The sequence below is a fragment of the Orbicella faveolata genome, unplaced genomic scaffold (assembly GCF_042242905.1).
Source record: "Orbicella faveolata isolate gen_17 unplaced genomic scaffold, um_ofav_v1 contig_34, whole genome shotgun sequence".
NCBI classification, from domain to species: domain Eukaryota; kingdom Metazoa; phylum Cnidaria; class Anthozoa; order Scleractinia; family Merulinidae; genus Orbicella; species Orbicella faveolata.
In genome coordinates, this window is record NW_028301563.1 from 17,928,005 (window position 1) to 17,950,839 (window position 22,835).

The window sequence follows — 22,835 nt, forward strand, 5'->3', positions numbered from 1 at the left end:
TGGCTTTTGAAATCTAATTGCACCAAAAAAGGAAATAAATGGGGGATCTAAGACGGGGCTCTTCCGATCGCACTAGAATGCGGCGCGAAATTCAAAGCAAAGAATCAGAAGTGAACATTTATCTGTATTGGCGGTTTCAATTGGCAAACACTCAAATAAATTGCGTTATAGAAATGCCCCACAAAACTTTAAATCAGCGAAAAACTCTTCCTTCGAGTACGCATTGCTCGAGCTGACGTCAATGTTGTTCAGATGTCACGCTTAATTGTGTGTTTCTTGCCAACCAATGGCGTGAACGAATTTAACTTCTTTGAGTGGTAGATCAAATCTTAGCACCTTCCACTGATGTCCGAGATTTCTAGCCATGCCAATCTATGATAATTCAAAAGTACTAACATCAATGTTAAAACTTATAGAATAAAATGTGTGGGCACTCTCCACTGCGCGCAGTACAGAGCTCCACGAATTTGCTATATATGCGCCAGTTTGTGATAAACAAAGATAAAGGCGATCGCACCTGTAACCAATACACATAAACCGTAAACGCTTAGAAATAAAATAACCACCACCAAACGTCAAATTTGGGATTTCAAACACGATTTTTCTTGGGTTAGCCGTTCTTTTGGGGAAAAATCTACCTTCATTAGGCATTTCAAATAGTAAAAACGAGCAATATTTCCTTTCCATCGATATGCAAATTACTAAAGCCGGATGAGTTAGACGACCGAATATCACATTAAACTGCTTTCTTTCGATATGTTTTTTAAGGGAAATAATTGTTCCTCCCTGAAAAAATAAATGCGATATTTGTACGTTGGATATAATGGTTGACTTTCACTGAAAAAATGGGGTCAATCGGTGAGGGTATTTGCCTTATAATTTCTAAGCGGACAGCCTTTCAATTATATGTAAGTCTCGCCTCATAATCTCTATTTACCGTTTGGTTGTGTAGTGGATATATCACGTGCAATCAGCCATGACTGAATGCAAGCAAAATATATGTATCGTAAGAGCGCATTGGAATTTTTCGAAGTCAGTTCTGCTTAAAAATTTCACAATTTTACATATCACGGGATTTAAATAAAAATAGGGAAATGCTATGTCGCGAAGAAAGAAAGTGTATAAGTACATCAAAAATATTAGATCGCTAATGCGACGCGATTTGAATAAGACGCGAAGTGACCGTACAAATAGTGCAAAATAAGCGTTCGTGTCTTATTTTAGACACAACTTGAATAAGACGCGTTCTTTTTTTCTCCCGTGTAATTGTCCCTAAACTCAAATCGCTTTGCCTTCTTATATTGTGACGCCAGTTAAAACTGAAACGTTTAGCTGCGACGCTTTTTTGTTTTTGCTGCTGTTTCTTTTTCCGGTTTCTATGCATGCTTCATGGATATTTTTTCTAAATCTGATTGGTCATTCTTGTTATTATTATTTTTTTATGTGTTATTTTTTTTAATTTATTTATTTATTTATTGATTATTATTATTATTATTATTATTATTATTATTATTATTATTATTATTATTATTATTATTTTTCGTGTGTGTGCCGGTGTGTGTTTTTCTTTTTGGTTAATTATCTGAATTCAAAGAAAATTTATGAAAAAAGGTAACGAAACGAGTAATAAATGCCGTAAAAAAGCCATTCTTTTGAATTCAGGCTGCTTGGGTCAGAGGGATATACTGAGCTCGCTCTTGAAGGCCCGACGTTTAGTTGGGGACCACCATTTGTTTGATGGAATAATTTCCGAGGCGAAGAGCAGAAAACAAAGCCTTCCTATTTCTTTTGCTTTATTTTAGATTAGTGGTTGCAACTTTGTGATAAATATAGATTATTTTTCAGTATTTACTCTAAGATACATAGCATGGATACTCTTTTCGAGGTACTTTTCTCAAAGTTCGTTTCGTAAACAATCAGTAAGATTCAAGACTGCTCGTTGAATGAGTTCAAACTATAACTGAAATCGCGTATCTAAGTGGGTCAGACAACTACACAAGAATTTAAAATTCTTTTACGCACACGTGAGAAACAACCGGAAATATTTCCAAGAGGAATGTTAACATTACATAAACTGACAGGGGTAAAATCTTTCGGGTTTTATCTTATACGTCTTTCAAGCAAGTAAAAGCTGAGGTCTCGAAAAGTTGGCAGCAGTGTGCCGTTAGTGGGTTATATATTAAGAGAAAGGAGTCCTAGTAGTTTACAAACAAACAACTTAAACTTAACTTTTTACTTGAGTAGATTCTATGGCAATGATGGGAGAGCTTAGTTTATTTGGTTAGAGACCTATTTCTATTTACTTATTATTGGTATAATGGTAACCTAAATAAACAATAGCCTCTATTTGGCGCGAAAATATGCTAGGATATTTTTCCGCGGACATTATCTGAGCATATTTTCGCCCCAAATGGAGGCTATTGTGTTTATTATCCTTCAAATCTTTTTCGCAGTACAAGCAGTTTTGAAAATCGAGGAACATTCTCGGATATTTCCCAGTTTTAGCTGGGGAATATTCGGCCACGTGACGTGTTTAGACCAATCGCGCGCGAGCGAAAACATTTGATGGATTATAATGGTTGATACTGGATATGCTAAGAATAGGAGTTACATGTGCTTCGATGAAGATTTGTACCGTTATTGGGTTAAGAGAAAAGAGTCCTAGTTTACAAAATATCAACCCTAAACTTAACTTTTCACTTGCATGGGTAGGACAGATTCAATGATGATGATGAAAGAGCTTTGTATCTTTGGTCATAGAGCTGGTTCTATTCACTTAGTGTTGATATAACTGTAACATAATTATCTAATATATGAGTCCCGTTAGGACTGTCATGTTATTAAACTAGTCTGCCTTTAAAATAAGAGACTTGTCTCTTTTCGGCTGATCGATTTTTTTATCCGAACTTCACTTAATTAACAAATGTTTGTACCTAGTTTTTTTATTCATAATAGCTCAATATATCGGGTTAAAGGAAAATTTTAAACTAGCGAAACGACTCTGTGTGACAGCGTTATTAAAATCTTATAATTAAGAGATTTGTGCAAACGTTTAGTTGTTAGTCATGGACATCGTGTGCTGAATTATTACGCGAAAGTAGACAAGAGTTCCGAAAAATAGACTTAGACCGACACGTTTTCTTCAACGGTCTTGAGCGTTCGCGCGGAGTCAAACATGCTGTGAGAGCAGTAGAAATGACACCTTATGGCCATCAAAAATTCATGACAATTTGAGCAGATTTAAAACTAATCGAGGTATTGCGCATAGGGTAGTCAGAGTTCAAGCGACAATTTGAACTCTTGTTACTCTCGCTACATTGCATACTCAATATCTGCTACTGTAGTATGATTTGAACGTCTTAATAAAAATATGTGAATCAAGGATTATTGTAAGTAGGCAAGTAACCATATGAGGAAGTAGCAGATCCCATTAAAATAGTGCTCAATACACATATAGTGTAGAGCTGAGTATATGAGTAATAACGAAGAGGCAAGATTTGCTGTTACTCCGAGTTTCGTGCTTACGCACTCATCAGACAGTATTTAATGATAAGCATTCCTATCAACTAGATATATATACACGGTATTAAACAATAGGCTAATTGCTGGACTAGTTGCATTACAATAAGTGATAGTTATACTGGAAAACAATAGGTGTGAAGACAGAAATTACGGGGACGAGTATAAACTGCGTGGGTGCAGTACAATATAAAGAAAGTGTCAAGCGTTCTTCAAGTAGAATTTGTTCTCGTGCCGGCATTTAGAAATAAGTTCTGATCTTTTGTTTAGTAGATTGTCGTTGCTATGTTTGATAATCATTAGTTTTTCTGTGAGGCAGAGGTCGCATCGTTTGGAAATGTTGTTGTAGGGTCTTGCACGGCTAATAATTGACCATTTGATGTTGAAGTCTTGTTTTTTGTCGTGTAGTTGCCAGATGTATTTAGAAAGCTCGGTGCTGTTGATGTGTTTTCTGTGCTTAAATGTGGATTTGTGCTGCGAGAATCTCTGTTTGAATGTTCCTTCTGTCAGTCCAATGTAGTTCTTGGTTGTGTTGTTAGTTGTAACTTGTGCGTTGTAGATTACACTGGAAGTCAGGCATTTGTTGTCTAGCGGGCATTGGTCTTTTTTGCGGCAGTTGCATTGCTCTCCGGTGATTGCGTTGGCGTTGTTGTCGGCGTTTGTTATTTTCATGTTGTGTTTGTTGATTACTGTTGATTACTGTTGTGTTTGTTGATAACATTACCATACAGACTAACATGAAAATTGTTAACTACCTGGACGTCAACTTCGACCTTACAAAAGGTACCTACTGCCCCTACAGAAAGCCTAACGACGAGCCGCAGTACATCAACACAAAGTCTAACCACCCACCTAACATAATAAAGCAACTTCCAGCATCCATCAATCGCCGTATTTCCGCCAACTCATGCAACGAACACGAATTCAACAAGGCCAAACCAATCTACGAAACTGCTTTGAAAGCCAGCGGATACTCTGAAACACTAATTTACAACGAAGACAATCAACCAACACGCCCCCGACGCAGCAGACAAAGAAACATTATATGGTACAACCCTCCATTTAGTAAAAACGTAAAGACAAACATCGGTAGAACATTCCTGAAGCTCATATCTAAGCACTTTCCGAACCAACATAAATACCACAGCCTCTTCAACAAAAACAACGTCAAAGTCAGCTACAGTTGCATGGACAACATGAAAACAGTAATCAACAAACACAACATGAAAATAACAAACGCCGACAACAACGCCAACGCAATCACCGGAGAGCAATGCAACTGCCGCAAAAAAGACCAATGCCCGCTAGACAACAAATGCCTGACTTCCAGTGTAATCTACAACGCACAAGTTACAACTAACAACACAACCAAGAACTACATTGGACTGACAGAAGGAACATTCAAACAGAGATTCTCGCAGCACAAATCCACATTTAAGCACAGAAAACACATCAACAGCACCGAGCTTTCTAAATACATCTGGCAACTACACGACAAAAAACAAGACTTCAACATCAAATGGTCAATTATTAGCCGTGCAAGACCCTACAACAACATTTCCAAACGATGCGACCTCTGCCTCACAGAAAAACTAATGATTATCAAACATAGCAACGACAATCTACTAAACAAAAGATCAGAACTTATTTCTAAATGCCGGCACGAGAACAAATTCTACTTGAAGAACGCTTGACACTTTCTTTATATTGTACTGCACCCACGCAGTTTATACTCGTCCCCGTAATTTCTGTCTTCACACCTATTGTTTTCCAGTATAACTATCACTTATTGTAATGCAACTAGTCCAGCAATTAGCCTATTGTTTAATACCGTGTATATATATCTAGTTGATAGGAATGCTTATCATTAAATACTGTCTGATGAGTGCGTAAGCACGAAACTCGGAGTAACAGCAAATCTTGCCTCTTCGTTATTACTCATATAAGTAGGCAAGTATATGGTTCAAATAGTAAAGTTTTATTATACTTATACCCATCCTTGTGTGTTGTTTTTATCGAAGTTCACGACTATGAAACGAGTTATAGGAATTCTGGAGAGCTCCAAAAAAGCCTGTCTAGTCCTCTATTTTGTTGTCCCTAAGTTCGTCGTTTTCTATCAGTTATCCTGATTCCACCACACAACATTCATTCAAACTCAAAATTTAAAGCTGCGTTTCATAATGCAAATTTACACCCGCGCTCTCCCTGCACAAGAAGAGACTAGCTCTGCCACATAAACTAGGCAATGGTTATTAATCTGTTCATTATACTGCAAGTCTTCTTTGTATTGCTAGTGACTGTTGGGACAAACCAAACGAATTTTTCTTAACTTGTGCAGACCCTTACATAGAAAATATTGTTATTTAACAATTGGAAGGCGGGCTCAAAAAGCTTTCAGCGAGCTGACTGTTTCAGGATTACCCACCAATCAAACTCCGGAAACGTTTTATCAGAAACCTCACGAAAACGCACTTACTGACCAGCTCCCCTAGCCTTCTATTGATCATTAGCGAGGTTAATAGTTAACCCCCCACACTCCACCCACGTTTATACCCCCGCGTAGGTTACAGGTCCATCTCTATATGTATACAAACACCCTATTCCGCTTTTCCGGTTATAACTCCCCCCTCCCCCCCCCCCCCCCCGATATAAGCGCCCACCCAAAACCCGTTATACAGTGCTTGAAACTGGAATTTTACAGTCGTTGGGTGGATTATGCTAACTGTGAGCTGATGTATCGAGCATGTTTTTAACTGAAAATTCCTTCATACTTTCAAAGCGAGAAGCATGTGGGTATTGGCTGATCAAGCTGAAATTTAAAAAAAAAGTATCGACCATTTAATTTTGTTGCCGCAATCTTAATTGAAAATGTACTGATACCAAGCCCCACTTACAATGTTGTTAATCAGGTAACGGCATGTTTTTTTTTTTTTTTTTTTTTTTTTTTTCATTAAAAACAAAAACAAAAACAAAAAAGAAAACAAAAAAGCGACACTTTCTAACATTGATTAGGTGTGATTGGGGATACGTCATTTGCAAAAAATGCTTTAATTTTAATAACTTGAATAACTTTGAACGGATATCATCATTATTACAGACAAAATTACATAAAACTTGTTGACACGAACACACTCTATTCCCTGTCTTCAGGTCATTTGTTGTAATCACCCAATAACTCGACCCTTTCTTGATTTCCTTTGAAGGTTCGTGTAAATCGACTACATACGTGCTGCATCCTCGCCAGACCAGTGTTCACCTCCCCCCCCCCCCACCCCCCCAAAAAATAAATAAATAAATAAATAAATAAATAAATAAATAAATGAAGTAAATTCGAAAACGAAAAGACGTATTCGGAATAGTTCAATAAGTGCATGGCTATTTTTGGCGTAATACCTCTGTCTCTGGTATTTTTTCCGTAATGCGATACTGCGGATGTTTACGATTTCTTATGCCAGTCTGGACCTGCTGAAATCGAAGGTCACATACAGTTTTCGTGCGCGTTCATCGATATTTGATTGTTTCGAGTTCCCCAAAGAGCAATGGACCGCTGCGCTAAACAGGGCAAACTAATGTCCAAAGAGAAACATAACGACAGTTTTCACAAGGCGTCCTCCGTTTTGTCCGTTGCTGCGATTCTGTTGACGATCACGCTGTTCGTGAGAATCGAGACAGTGGCCCATGACACGAAAATGATGGATTCAAAATTCACGCTCGAAATTCAACAAATCAAAGATGCTCTGAAAGAAGAACAAGATACTCGTCAAGCTCTTGTGAAAGAGAACTTTGATGCGCTCGGTGGTAAGTGTTGTAGGAATAAGGATTTCATGGTTGTTGCCGGCCTTGACATTTCCGCAAGTTTTATGGAATCATTGTTGTAGTATTGCCTGTAGCTGGGGATGACTGAACGCTTTAACAAACTCCTTTCGTTTTCCTTCACAAATTATCATGACATATTTTTGGGAGCAAGTCAATCTAAATAAGTGACTGGATGTAAGGAAGACGATCATGGAATTCATTGAACAACTATAGGCAATAACTTTGGAGTCGAGAATCATCCGTTATTTCTTCTTCTTCGATTCGACACAAGCGACCCAAAGAGTAAGTTGATAACGTTAGAGTTTCATCTATTAGATCAGTCAGGAACATTATATCACAAGACGGCCGCTCGTAATTAGATCTTTCTGATCATCGTCATTGTGAACATCGTTTATTGAATCAAGATCGTCTTTTATCATCCAAGGCAAAAGAATTGAGGCAAATAAGTGGAATTTTAATCAGATACACACTAGTCCTTTCTTGAAATGCCGAAGACATGCCAACAACTAGTGACCCGTGGGCCGGCGAGTATTTGTTTTATAATCCAGCGGCTAGTATCTTCAATAGACCATTTCCGAGTTGTTTGTTTTGTCTCTGTATCACAACGAATCTTCATGTGAAAACCATTCATATGAAAATGTGTTTCACCTACTCGTTCATTTTCGTGCAAAACAGACTCATTTTCATCTAAAAGATTTTAATAGGCCAATTTCGATATATTGAAATTCTAACTTGGCTCCGAGGCTTAGGGAAATAAAACAAAAGAAATTAATTATTCAACCCTCATCCTCGATGCGATTTCTTTTGTTTTATTCCTCTAAGCCTCGGAGCCAAGTTAGAATTTTAATATATCGTAATTGGCCTATTGCACGAGGATTCGGTTCGAGTCAGTGGCAAAAGACAACACCGGGAAATGGGATACCTCCTTTCCCTAATTAGTCACGTTTTTCTCAAATTGATGATTGTCTTTGTTTTCCTCACTTGTCTGCTGACTATGTATTATTTTTGCAAAGAGAATCTAGGATTCGATCAGTCGAAAATTTCTAAAACAGAAGAAAATGGAATTTTATCAGTCATGCAGATCTAGAGATTGTATAAAAAGTTGATCACTTCGTCAATTTTCATAGGCATAACATACACAAACAAAATTGTCCGTCGCAGCGTAAAAACGAACCACAGCGATTCTGATCTTGACGAAGCCAGCGATGTTCTCAAGAGGTACCTCAGGTCGATTGTTGCTGAGTCTGTGGAGTCTTACTGCCTCGTGCCAAATAAAGTGTGTATAACAGGCCCACCCGGACCAAAAGGAAGTCAAGGGAGTCGTGGTAAACGAGGACCCAAAGGATTTAAAGGTAAAAAAGGAACGAAAGGTATTACGGGAGCGCCAGGTGAACCGGGTAAACAAGGAATCAAGGGAGATCTTGGAACGCCTGGAATCAAAGGAGAAAAAGGTAGAATAACCTAATTGTGTGATTTCCAAATCTTCTCGGGAAATACTCGTGGAGAATGGGGTTAGTACTTCTTTTTAAATCGTAAATAAGCAGATGGGTTTGTAAATTTTACTTCGTGATGGAACTATTCATCAAATCGTTGCAACGCTTTTCGAGCTTCATGGTGTAATAATCATGCCTGTATTTTTTTTTTTTTTTTTTTTTTGAGTGAATTCACTCCTTACAAAGTAAACCAAGTGGAAAGTGTTTCCCTCAAAGAAAACACAGCTATAATCTTTATAATTATTTTATAGTTAGTTGGAGGAAAATTTTCAATGCAAATAAGTAGATGATATTTAACAATTATTCGCCTCAGGCTTAGTGAACATTGTAATTATTATAATTTCCAGAGGTGAATATAACAATTGGACATTCTGATTGGTCAAAAAGCTCATCACATGACGCTATATTTACCCCCTGAAGCTTGGTTACTAAGCTCGCCATCTTTGCCATCTCGGTAAGTAAACATGGCGGACAGTTTCTGAATGTAGTTTTAATTTATTCGAAAGACATCACTCCAAGTCCAGGATATTTGAAAGAATGGAGAATTTTCAAAATGACTGCTGTCGTCCTTGGACTAAAAATCTTTCCAAGAACACGTATTCAAGGCTTTTACGAGTCGTAAGCGCAGTGGTTGCGTCGATCGCCAGCAAGTCAGATCTATTGACCGAAATCTCTTTTTCTTCAAACTAAAGCTACTAATTTTTAGGCGATGACGACAACTGTGAATGAAGTCAACAACGATAAATCAAAGGTACCGGATCAATTTATCTTTCGTACTGTTTCCTTCGTTTGTTATACTGCCGAACTCGATGAAAAAATTGATTCACAATAGATATCCATGTAAGCTTATTATTAAAACTACGGTTGCATACGTGTATGAAAACGAACAATTGCGTCTGTGTCTTTGTGTTTTAGTCCGTTATTTTGTAGTCCTTCATATTCACCTCTGAAAATTATACTAAAACAATTATTCGCCTCAGGCTCGGTAAACATTAATGAATATTCACCACGACTTCGTCTCGGTGAATATTCACCGATGTTCACTGAGCCTAAGGCGAATAATTCGTTTAGTATAATTTTCAGAGCTGAAAAGAGAGGACTATACAAAATAACGGACTAAAACATAAAAAACACAGACGCAATTGTTCGTGTCCATACACGTATGCAGCCGTAGTTTTAATAATAGGCTTACATGTACATCGATTGTCAATCAATTTAGTCATCGAAATCGGCAGTAAAACAAACAAGCGAAACACCACGAAAAATAAATTCGTCCGGTACCTTTGTTTTATCGTTGTTGACTTTATTCGCAGTTGTCATCATCGCGTAAAAATGAGTATCCTTAGTTTACAGAAAAATATAACTCGGTCAATCGATCTGACCTGCTAGCGATCAATGTAACCACTTCGTTTGCAATTCTAAAATGTCTTCAAAATGAGTTCTTGAAAGGATTTTTGGTCCAAGGGCGACAGCAGTCACTTTGAAAATCCTCCATCCATCCAAATATTCTGGACTTGGAGTGATGTCTTTCGAATAAATAAACATTCTATTCAGCAACTGTCCGCCATGTGTACTTGCCAAGATGGGAAACGTCTCGAGCGTAGTAACCAGGCCTCGAAAGTGTTATATTCACCGCACTGGAGCAGTCATATAAGGAAACACTCAACCAATCATATTGCTGGAACCTTTTTTTGTTTTCCCAGCTCTGAAATTTTACTAATTACTCATATAATAAATGTCTCAATTACTAAATACGTTGGTGATCTTAAATGATTGTAGTAAAGCAATGCCTTTGACACATCAAACAGCAAATTTTGCATTTTTTATTTTAAGGTGAAGTCGGAGCGCCGGGGCATCCGGGACCTAAAGGTGATGTAGGGGAGTCAATATCTGTTCCAGTGGTAATTGTATCGCCTGCCTCACTTACTGTAACTCAGAACCAGATCGCCACATTTTATTGCTCAGCTGATGGTAATCCAAAGCCTAGCGTATCCTGGAGTAGAACAACTACAGGACTGGTGAATACGGACGGTCAAGGCAGTAAGCTAGAGATCAAGAGTGCTGTTTACAGTGACTCGGGAAGTTATGTTTGCACTGCTACAAATATCTTGGGAGAAGCAAGGAAGGTGGTAAAACTTTTCGTGGAAGGTAAGCATAAGATATGCTCGGGATGTATGCAAAGCAAAATGCAGTATGCAGGGGGAGCACTTTCGTCATCAACTAAAACATCTATGCAAATTGAACATGGAGTCGCGTCTCCGTACATTTTTATCGTTTTTAACCACACCAATTTCGATAGTGCGGCCTAATATATAATGATTTCCAAGTGCATGCACGCAAGGAGGGGGGGGGGGCTTAAAGTTCTTGTAAGTCTTCAGCATATTGATACAATGTCATATTTTCAGGTCTTTCCCTTCGCGTCCGTTCCTATTAATCTACGCCGGATGCCCAAATTGCCCAAATTGCCCAAATTGTTATCGTGGTTGACATTGGCTCTCCTGTTTTCAAAAAAAAAAAAAAAGGGTTTCAGATATCTTAGTATTATTTTTCTTAAAGTACGGCATGCCGTGCTATATGAATTCTATATTGATAACAATGTATCTTCCTTAACCCCGCGTAATCAGTCGAACATTCACCAATCAAACCTCGTTCGAGTGTTTTCGGCTGGGTTCGGCAATCGAATACGATCGCCGTCAAGCGTCTAGTTCGACACAATGTTGTTTCTTCAACGGTTAAGAGAAGATTTTCTACCCGTTAAATTCGAGTTTTGAACCAAACTACTGAATTATAATTGCATTATGGCTAAACAAACTGCTATGATATATCTATAGTTGAAAAAAAGAATTTTGGACTTTTGAGCGAATATATATATATTTTTTTTTTAGAGCGCCGGCAATATGTGCTATTTTTCCAGTTTCGGCAGGCATGCAACTTGTGTCGAGCGGACCGAACTTCAATTAATCCTAGAAAACTTCAATTAGAATTTTTAATCAAATAACTAGGTAAGGGCTTCGAAATCCCAGCTTATGAGAAAAATCGAATTTTCGAAGTAAAATCAGTGGTCGGTTTTTATAGAGACAGCCTCCTAACAACATGATTTTAATGTGTAGTGCTCGATGCAGAATTAATCGACTGAGTCCGATTGTCTCGATTCGATTGATAACGCCGGGAATTGAATCGAATGAAGCTAAGCGAACGAACCATCAGGTAGAATTTATTCAAACACTTCTCTAAAATGCAATCGTTATCACTATTTTCCTTTCCATTCAATTTTATTTCAATATTTCTACATTATTTGAGGAAGACAACGGGGGAATAAATTGTCTTTTCCGGAAAGATTCAAGACGGTCAACACGCAAAACGAAAAAGTTCTGTGAATTTCGCATATTTTTTAGTTAATCCTGTGGGAAAAGAGGGTGAGATAGAAAAATAAATAAACAAATAAATAAACGAAGAAATAACTCTCACATTTTCTTATTAACCCTACCTGCATGTCAAATACACACAGGTATCTTGCCGAAACCGCTTAAATTGGATGTGACTCAAATAATGCGATAACACCCTTAGAATTGGCTTTGGCAAACTACAGTATGCTTTTATCGGTTTGTTTGTTTGTTGTTTGTTTGTTTGTTTGTTTGTACAGTTCCTCCAAAATTCATCGAGACTCCCAAAAGCATTATAGAAGTAACAGCAAATTCAGAAGCTTCTCTTACCTGCCAAGTATTTGGTTTTCCACAACCGACGGTTGTTTGGTCAAGAGGACTTGTGCCGTTGCCACAAGGTCGAAGCACTGTTACCAATGGTACACTGAAGATCTCCAACTTTAGTCGTCGAGATGCTGGTCCTTATCAGTGCAAAGCCACCAACAAGTTGGGATATGTTAGAGCATTGACCACGTTAGATTATGTCCAACCAGGTGAGTGTCGATGACGATTGAACTAAAAACCGTTTTTGTCTAGGAATATCGTCATCTTTAGTCCTCAAGAGGTTGGTCCTAAACACTAGGACGCTACTAACACGCTTGGGTCTAATAAGTAGCGCAATGACAACCTTACATTATATGTAGTTTACAGCAGGTTGGAAAAAGTATATACATGACCTGACAGCCCGACCTTTAACCTTTCTTGGAATCATTTCTTCAATAAAACTTCTTCAAAGATATATACCCCATAACATCAGAACCTCCATTAAACATGAAAGTTTCTTGTCAAAATTTTTAAAAAGCAGAAAACCTAGTAGACTAGTATATAAGAAACTTGTATCAGGAAAAAGTGAACCACCCAATCAAAGTCAACAAAAGTGGGAGGAAGACGTCACTCTCGCAACAAAACAAGAGCTCAACTGGAAAAAGGTTTACCAAATGGCTTTTCAATGTACAAAGAGCACAAAACTTATAACTTTCAATTTTAAATTTCTTCATAGAAGAATATCAACAAACAACTTCTTGAAAAAAATTGGTCTTGTCGACAGCGAAAAATGCACTTTCTGCGAAAGAGAAACAGAGAAACTTGTACATTTATTTTGGGCTTGCCCAAAAACTCAATATTTTTGGAACAATTTTGAAGTATGGCTACAGTCTTGCCAAGTTATTGCCAAGGAGACACCCTTAGAGCCTGATACAGCACTGGCCCTAAGGCCGGATAGCTCTAAACATAAACTCCAAATTAACTTCTGCTGCTTAAATGCTAAATATTACATTTGGCTATGTAGACAGAAAAAAATGTTCTCCAAAACTAAATGATTTCTTACTGTATTTAAAACATATCTATAAAATGGAAAAAAATACAACTACAATCGTTTTAAAAAAGTGGGAGCCTCTGTTGCCTCTTTTGTAATCTCTTGACAACTCGACCCTAGTCCCCTGAAAACGAAAATAAAAATGAAAGGAAAAGAAACAAGGCGCATATATATATATACCATGCATATTTTCTGTAATTTGCAACTCGGAATGTACATTAGTGACAGGAGTAAACTGGTATGATCTTACCGTGCTAGAATTGTAAGAAGGGCAAGTAATCTAATTATGTTGTATTGTAAGCAGTGTAAGTATTAGTATTGTTAGTAGCGTGAGTATGCGTATTATATAGAGTAAGTGTTAGTATCGTAAGTGGCGTAAGTAATAAGTTTTTTTTGTAAGTAGTGTAAGTAACTACATTAATATTGTATTGTAAGTAGTGTAAGTAGCATTTAAAAAGAATAAAGAAAAAAAATAAATAAATAAAAAAAAAAAAAAGGTTGGAAAAAGTGTCAGTTTTCTACCAATTTAAAATATTAATAACGGAAACGTATAAAACAAACCAACGCGGACTCAGTTTTTACCAGACACTTTCTTTTCCCATATTTTTAAGTTTTCCCTGACTTATTCTGAGCGATTTCACAAAAACATGCCCGCTAGGTTTTCGCCTGGATTCAGGCTGCGCCCAAATCCAGGCTAAGCTAATGACCCTAAACCCAGCGGGGGCTCCGTTAAGGCCAGGCCAAGCACATGGACCAGGCACCGGCCTATCTGCTAGCGCGCTGGTTTGCTGGCGGCTAGCTGTCAAAAGCAGGGACAAGGCGAGGGTGTCTTGCACTGACACCCTCAGCCAACTAGACTTTGAGTTTTCAGTGTTAAATAAGCTTGATATTGACTGTGTTTCTGGGTATTTTACTCAATTGCTTGACCTTGTTTGAGGCTTCTGTGTTAACATGGCACCCTGCTGGAGTGGCCCTTGCCTCGTGCATGCGTGAGGGGCCAATCGCCTAGCCAGGCGGCTGGTCAGAGGACTTCTGGCCGGTGCGACTGTCTTTGAGTCAATAGGGACATGTTTTTGCGAATTCGGTTAGATATATTAAATAAGAGACTGTGTGATAATTACCTGGAGGGGGGGATTTGGAAAATTAGAGGGGGGCATAGGAGAAAATGACAACAAGAGAAAGGGGGGGGAGGGCTGGATGTAAAATTTAACACATACAGTGGAAGAGGCATTACTTTTTCATTCCTTTTTGCAAATTGGAAAAGAAGTGGCAGAGCTGTTAGAGTTCAAATATAAATAATAATATTAGGATACAACTGAGAAATGTATCAACTCTAAGGTGTTCCGATCTCAGAACTTCTGTTTTCCTATCTGTCATCCAGTAGGAAAGGAATACCTCTGTTATATATGGATGGAGACTTCTTTCAAGGGGGAGAGGGTTAGCCTTAATATCATCATTATATGAGAGGGGGGTTGAAATTAACTTTTGCCTAATGAGAGGGGGGTATGACTTAATTTTGGTGCATATTTCACGCATTTTTTAAGCCCCCCTTCTTCTCCAGATGATTATTGCACAGTCGCTAATAATAATAAGAAATAAATCGATAAAATTCAAGGTGGCCGAACCAAGGTGTTGAATGTTGAATATTATTTAGAAATTTGTAATCTCCTTTTGCTATTTCCTGACGCCATGATCGAGTCATGCCTATAACTGAACTAGACAGGTTTGGACGCCTCACACACCATGTAATTTTAATTACTATTGACCGGACACTTTTGGAGATAAACAGGAGGGGAATAGGGTAGGACAAAAACATTTACAAAATGCTCCAAGAACAATACCAAGATGGAAATATTGGGCAAATCGTTGAGCGGTAGGATATTGTAGTTTTAGACACTGCGAATTGTTGATTCATAAGAGCCATTTGAATACTCCCAAAACCTATTGGGGACCCTCAATGGTAAATGGTCTTGTGATCCGTTGCAGTGAGTTTGTTGTAGCCCTGGTACTAATTCAGACGTTATACGAACAGAAGCTATCGAGTCAGTTGTTCACTCTATATAATTTAGTTAAATCCTGTCTTTTCTGTAATTTTCAGTTTTCTGGATGAAATCGACTACAATAATGGATAATGCATTTTATCAAAGCCGCCTTCATGAATTCCTCACACCTGCTGTTGGAAACAATCCTCGTTGGGTGCTGTGTTACCGCGCCTCCACTCACGGCTGGGCTGTCAGTACCTTTCACAGCAGGTGTGATGGGAAACGCGACACGGTTACCATCATCAAAAAGGGACAGTACGTGTTTGGAGGATACACCGATATACCTTGGGGTAAATGACGTAGCTTATATTCTATTTTATTTGTTTAAAACTGTGTCTTGGACCTTAGTAGCAGGGCACAACTGCACTTAGAACGTTCAAAAATTTTATTGGCAGTGGCTTTGTGATCTATCTTTTAACATATTAAAGCGTTTTACCAATATGTGTATGATACGCCCGATGACAGTCTAGTTGTGATATCGAACGTGAGAATTTGCTTTGCTTTCAAAGTAATGTTTTTTTGTTTTTTGTTTTTTTTTTCATTGTTTGACTGACCATCAGACTGCTAAAAACTAGGGAGCTCCATGATTCTGCGTTGCGACCAATGCAAAGGTCGAATGTGGTACCACAAAGAGTGGAAAACCGCCAGTATAGTCAAACATCGTTGTACACCAAGATGTTATGTAGTGCAACTTTAGGAAATTGCATTTTAAATAAAGTACTGCGTCTTCGGGACCCACAACTCCTGAGTAAAAATTTATGGAAAACATTTTCTCGCTGGCTTTCCTCTTCCTTTTTAACTTACTCAGCAAAAGACGCGCCAAAAATTTTGCAGCTTTTCGTGCCATCACTTCGTTTCGATCAAAGTAAAACGTCCGTATCATCTCTTCCATTATAAGTTAAGAATAATTTGATGAAAAAATTACTCCATTGCCTCACTCATGTTGAATACTGATAAACGGAATTGTGAATTTTAACTCGATCTTTATTCATTGGTATTTGTATCTGTATTTGGTTTGACTGAAAAGAAAGGAATAATAAACAAAGCGAAATCGAATACCATGAAAAGAACTGAAATAAACACTTACAAGCTTTGCTGGCTCGTGATAGAGAAATCCAAGAACAATTTGTGTTGATGACTAGCTTGTGAAACTAAGCGAGCACATGGCCCAGACCATAATACTTCGAACACTGTTACCGAGTCCCCGAGGACCAGGAGTGGGAAATAACCAAAAAATAATTGATACGTTTCGTAACTAACAGGAAGTATCGTTACGTTTTTTCACCTCTTCCAATGCGAGGTTATGGAACGAATGTTAAATAATACCCTTTAATAGCTTCAGTGCACAAGTATAATCATTTACTTGAAGACCTTTATTTTTACTTTCCTTGATGCAACGTCTCTTGTGTTCTCGCTTTCCGGAGTACTTCTCGTGATATTATCCCTTTAACCCTTTGAATACCAAACTTTCGCCAAAAAATACCGTTTTTAACCAAAAATGTGTGAAATCCTTCATCGAGTCAAATTTTGCTCGTTAGAGACTAAGAATGGTCAATTGGACCGATCTATGGCGAAAAAGAAAGTTTTAGAGAAAATTTGTGCTTTTCTTTAACCGTTTAGTCAGGTTTTTTTAGCTGCCATGACGCTAAATAAGCCTAAGTCTTGCTAAGAAAGCTATTTTTCACTAAAAGGAAAGATTTTTCGAGGGTTAGGTACAAAATTGAGAAAATTTCAATTCCGGGCATTTTTTTTTTTTTTTTTCGCCATTCACCATTCTCAATTTTGTTCGTTGCCCCTTTCCTTTCTGTTTTTCTCGGCCCTTTTACACTGGCTACCTTTTGCATTGTATGTTCTTTCTGGCTGCCGTGAAAAGTTGGATGTTAATTACGGGCGAAGCCTAGAAATGGACCTTGATCAGTGATAGGCGTAGTGGACCATTTTACCACCGTTTTTGAACCAAAACTGATAACGTTGTTTTTTGATTTGCGATATCGGAATGTCGTCGATATCTAAACCTGACCATTGTGTGGAAAGGGCTAGCCTAGTACTACCATTTGCTTATCGATAATATCAGGTGATATTTAAATTGATGACGTCAGAAGTGGTACAAAGAGCGCGACCATTAAGTGGCCGTATATGGCTACTTGGGCGTCAAAGGGTTAATTTCAACTGAATGAAACGTGATAAGAATAAGAGTAACAAGTGAGGTTAACGTAGTGAGTATAGATTTCTTCCAAGTTCATCGCCAGAAAAGTCCAATGGACATGCTTAGTTGTAGACTCTCACAGCCGTGTGCTCGGTTCGGTTTTGTTCACCGAATTTTCGCAACACTACAGCACGCTGAAAGCTCTCTAAAACGCCATTCAACCCACACTTTTACATCCGCGTTCACTGCAACGTAAACGGCGAACGGTTAGGGGCACGTGACCAGAGCAAGACGTCACGTTTTGAGGTTTTCTACTCGCGTTTTCAACGTCAAGAGGTAGCTAGGTTTTCATGTAAGTTAATAACCTCAGGCTTTATTGCCTTAAATTTTATTTTATTCCACGTAAAAACACTAAAATCGAAAAAAGTACCCTTTTTTTGTACAAATTGGTTATAATTTTTAGGCAAATAAGTAATTACCTAGCTAGCCTTTTGTTGTTGTTTATAGAAAGGCACTGATTCCAAGTGGAAATCCATATGGCAGCGGCTTAAGTGGATGTGTGTCAATTTATTATGTTATACTTCTTTACAAAGCTACGCATGCTAGAACACATACTATTTTTATATATATATTTTTTTTTCTTTTTTGGCGTAATTTTGACAATTTCCAATACATCGACAGGATGGTTTTTATTCGCTTCAATTTACTCCAATCTAAATCGACGCAAGTGCGAAACGGCGAACGGCAAAAGCCTAACTCCGACATATGGGGTAAGCGTAGATCTAAGATCTGTAATGATCGCATACCGATGTAAGGCTTCACCCAATTACTTGTTTTCAACCTGATCGTGGCCATAATATCGACAAGTTACTGACCAGACGTCCTTCAACCCGATAAAGACTAGAATGTAGCACTTTTCTTAATTTAGGGTCTATGTTTGGTTGAATTTTGGCGGACTATTGAGATAAGTTTAATTGGAGAATACGGTAACACGTATAACTTGACCTCTGCATCTGTCTGTTGATTCCAATGCGGAATATTTTTTTCTCATTCTGATATATAGTTCTACCCTTATTACGGGTTCTTTTATTGATCTATTCTACTTGCTTCGCTTCTCCGCCAGAAATTAACTATAGATCCGTTTTTTTTTTTAGACAAAGGAGCATTTTTCTTTTCACGCGACCCCAAAACATATTACGCAACACTGACACAGTTATGCCGAAAAACAATCCAGTCGTATTGATGCGGTCCAGTCACAACAACAACAACAGCAATGTTTATTTGTACTCAAAACAAACAATCTCCGCGCTTTCCGATTCGACTTTTCTGGCGATGTGCTGTTTAGAATGGCGGTCGAATTTTACGTAGAACCGCCTAGTATGTAATTCTTGGGTACTTACCATTTACATGGGAAAACCGGAAATTCCTGTTGGAAAATCAAATGGTTCGCGCCATTCCGTGTGGGAAGCTTCAGAAAATATGGGCTGTGATTTGGGTTGATGCTATTTTTCTGCTCTTATAAGTCTCTCTAGCTGATGTGGATATACTTTATAGCGATTCCCTCTCCCGCAATGTTCAATTTAATTGTTTAATGTTTATGCCTGAAATTTCCAACCGGATGGTTTTTGTAAATGGTAAGCACCCCTTGTTTCACTTTTCTTCCCTTCTCTTCAGATGCAAGTAGTGTTTATGGTAGTTATGGTTCCACTTCCAATGCGTTCATATTTTCACTCCGCAACAAAGAAGGTCTTGGACAATTTAAGAGCATGGTAGCAGATCCATCACGTGCAGTTTACAGGTACTCAGGTTATGGTCCAACGTTTGGTAGAGGGTTTGACATCTACATTGCTAACAATGCCAACAGTAACACTAGGTCCCACTCAGACTTTGGTGAATACAGCGTCTACTCTGTTCCAAGTGAAGTACAAGACCATCACACAATCCTGGCTGGGTCTCGTAACTTCACACCTGATGAGGTGGAGGTGTTTTATCTTGGCTGAAGCTGTGTCACCTTATGATCAGTTCTTTCAGAAATGTATTGCAGAGGTCTCGTTGTTACTTTTTCATGCACTTTATGTTCCTCTCATTCAATCTGTAAACATGTTTACCATACTATGGGTATTGCTGTATGCTAGCAGAACTAGTCAAGAACAAGAACTAACAGACTCGTGCAAGTTTTAGTCCTTTTGCAATGAGGTTTAAATAATTTGTAGCAAAACTGGTATATTGACACATCACGAAATTCAGAGTTAAAGGGTCAGTCTGCGATCTTGATTCAGCGATTATCGAAAATCCATTTCCCAAGTTCAATATTACATAACCAAATGTCAAATAAATTGGATACGCAGTGGATTCTACAGAGTATAAATACAACAAGTATTTGAGAAAGAAATCCAGCATTGCAAGAGTGGTTGCGGTAACAGTTTGAGCAATTTGAAGAAATCAAACTCCATTCTAAAACAATTTTGAATCTTTTTAGTCAATTATTTTCTTTAGTTGATATTTCTTCGCTTTATCCACTTTGGGGATCTCTTTTTTAATCTTTTTTAATCTTTTTTTTTTTTTTACCTCAATGTGCCAATGTGTGCTCGATGTGCCAAGCTCACGGTTGTATTAAAACGGGATATATCATCCAGGAAACTGTTCCTTCAATTTAATCAAGAGACCTTTTACAAAGGTTCATCGTGCTGACTAAAGGCAGTATTTTATCCAGGTGATAGAAAACGCGGATGCGTATCACCGTGCTTCACGCTGTAATCGACAGCACTCAGAAATTCTAAGTGTATAGTTCTTTTCATTTCCTTCTTTAATTTCCCTCTTCTAGTCGCAGAGCTAACACCAGAGCACACAGAAAGCACGCCGAAATTGTAAGATAATCAATTGTTGCTTCCGTTTTTTTTTTTTTTTTTTTCTTTCACTCTTATCTTAAAGTTAACTGCAGGGTAGACAAAAAGATCACTGAAAATTTAAGTTTATCTTTTTCCTTTTTTCTTTCTTTTTTTTTTTTTTTGTCTTGTCAAAGAGTTAACTCCAGGGCGTTGTTTATTTAAAAATTGGAACTTGTAGATAGAACATTGTTTTGATTCCCAGTCTAATTTAACTCACTCGACCGCTCCATTTTCTGTTATCCAAGATTAATTTAAAGCAAAGCGTACGAAGAGCATCCAAAAAACAGCAACAAAAAGAAGATTTTAACTACAATACATCTCTTGCTATAATCAGGTCATGGATCGAACTTGATTCTCAGTTGAGATATGGATACAGAACTCCAGCCTTCCTCAATTGTCATGCACAATAGTCGGTTTGCATCTTAGAGGAGTGAGTGCTATTAAATAAGTTAAGCTGGTGGTTAGTCCGTGAACTTAGTGCACCTATCGATCGGTTGGAGAGATTTCCAGGAAAGAGCTAAAAACTAGCATGGCACGGTGCAGGTAGTCACAGCGCGTTAAGTTTCCTAGATCCCGTATAAGCTCGGAGCTGAAAATAGCCTACGTAGTAGGATAGAATAAAACGGGAGGGACGGTGAGGGAGAACGGGGAGGAAGAGCGGGGAGGAAGAGCGGGGAGGAAGAGGGGGGAGGGAGAGCGGGGATTGAAGGAGGAGGGAGTGTCACGTAAGAGACACGTTCCTTCCCCTTCCTCTTTGCGTTATTCTGCTCTCCCAGCCATTCCCTGGAACGTGGTTAAGTTGAAAACCAATGATATTCCTAGTTTAATTAAGAGCCAATCAGAACGCCCCTGTAAATGGATGAATAAAGCACTATATAAATGTTTTAGGGCTTTGTTTGTTTTTTATTACGAACAATAATCTTAATAACAGTTTTAAATGGAGGAATTTCAACCGAGATTCGTCAGTTCTAATAAGCCAGCTGATTGGCAAGTTTTTGGGATTGTAAAGAGATTTAAATATATGTTGGCAAAATAAAACGAGGTCTTTACGAGTGGAAAACCGAACAATTTAAAGCCCATTGTGGAAGTAATCACATCCTATCATCTAAACTGGTCCCAACAGCAAGTGCGGTCATTTGAACTTTTGGCTGCTAAAAAAACAGCCTTCGCAATTCCATCGCAACAGGAAGGATACAATATTTATTTAAAATCTTTGAACGTCAAAGTCGATAGTGAGAAGCTGGATGGGACTTGTTGGTACTTCTTGTGGGACGTATTACTACTATTCTTTGGAGAACTAGCGTTCCTTCGGGACTCGGAGTTTAATCGAGGGAATACAGTAATTCCAATGCTCTGATTGGCTGAAGATTGCGTCGAAGACCACGCCCACTTGCCCTACCATGTTAGGGAAATCGAGATAAAAGAAAGTTAAAGAATACACTATTTTCTAACTTTACTAGATAAAACCGCATCTACCAGTGAACGAATTTACATGTTGTGTCTGCTTGTTATCTATGAATTGTAGGTTTAAGCAATAGGCTGCTCTTTCTATGGATTTCCTGGCGCAATAAACCAGGCTGGATGTACGTTGGAAGAACACGAGAAAAGCTTGTAAATCAAGAGCCGTTAGGCGAGTGATTTACAAGTTTTTCGAGTGTTCTCCCAACATCCCAAGTGGTTTATTGCGCCGGTAAACCCATAGAAAGAGTGGTCTATCGCTTTTATGTAATAACTATGGAAAAGTCTGTCAATGAGAAGAAAATTTATTGTACTTTCGTGATTAAGTTGCTTGTTCTCATCAAATTCACAAGATAACGGGACAAACCAATTACAGCGACTGAAAGAATGAAAGCATAGACTCCTCGCCGGACACGATATCTGTAGTTTACAGCGACGAAAACAATTCACGCTAAGAAAGTTTTAAGAAAGGAAAGGAAAAGGTTATCAGTGAAAGGTAAAACGCATATTAATTAACTCAAAAGTATTCTGAGGGGAAAAGAAGGGATTCGTAAGTAGAATCGGTCATCACGAAAATAAAAGACTGTACGAAAAGTGTGCTAGTAGTCCAGACTTCATGTGCTTGGCGAAGCGATTCATCCACAGCCGGACCATCCTATGTGTTCGTGGTTAATAACTGTTTATATGAAACGAACAGAATCTATGAGGGTTATGAATAAAGCTCTGAAAATTGCAT

General features: G+C 38.2%; 1 protein-coding gene across 2 annotated transcripts; it reads left to right on the top strand.

The window, feature by feature from the left end:
• Positions 1-6,963: 6,963 nt before the first annotated feature.
• Positions 6,964-21,525, top strand: LOC110060557 (uncharacterized). Of its 2 annotated transcripts, XM_089271751.1 has the most exons (7): positions 6,964-7,317; positions 8,463-8,786; positions 10,662-10,976; positions 12,472-12,744; positions 15,664-15,897; positions 18,435-18,523; positions 19,428-19,668. In XM_089271751.1, the coding sequence occupies exons 1-7, from the start codon at positions 7,059-7,061 to the stop codon at positions 19,524-19,526; spliced, it is 1,593 nt and encodes a 530-aa protein (XP_089127877.1). In that variant the 5' UTR covers positions 6,964-7,058; the 3' UTR covers positions 19,527-19,668. The 2 variants fall into 2 exon arrangements, with proteins under 2 accessions (XP_089127877.1, XP_089127876.1); XM_089271750.1 differs by lacking the exon at positions 18,435-18,523 and having other exon boundaries at positions 6,965-7,317; positions 19,428-21,525.
• The last annotated feature ends 1,310 nt before the right edge of the window (positions 21,526-22,835 follow it).

Excerpts from the sequence above, each read along its gene's own strand:
- LOC110060557 (XM_089271750.1), top strand. The coding sequence starts at position 7,059 with ATGGACCGCTGCGCTAAACAGGGCAAACTAATGTCCAAAGAGAAACAT. Across the intron at positions 7,318-8,462 it reads GAACTTTGATGCGCTCGGTG|GCATAACATACACAAACAAA; the intron begins GTAAGTGTTGTA and ends CAATTTTCATAG. Across the intron at positions 8,787-10,661 it reads TGGAATCAAAGGAGAAAAAG|GTGAAGTCGGAGCGCCGGGG; the intron begins GTAGAATAACCT and ends TTTTATTTTAAG.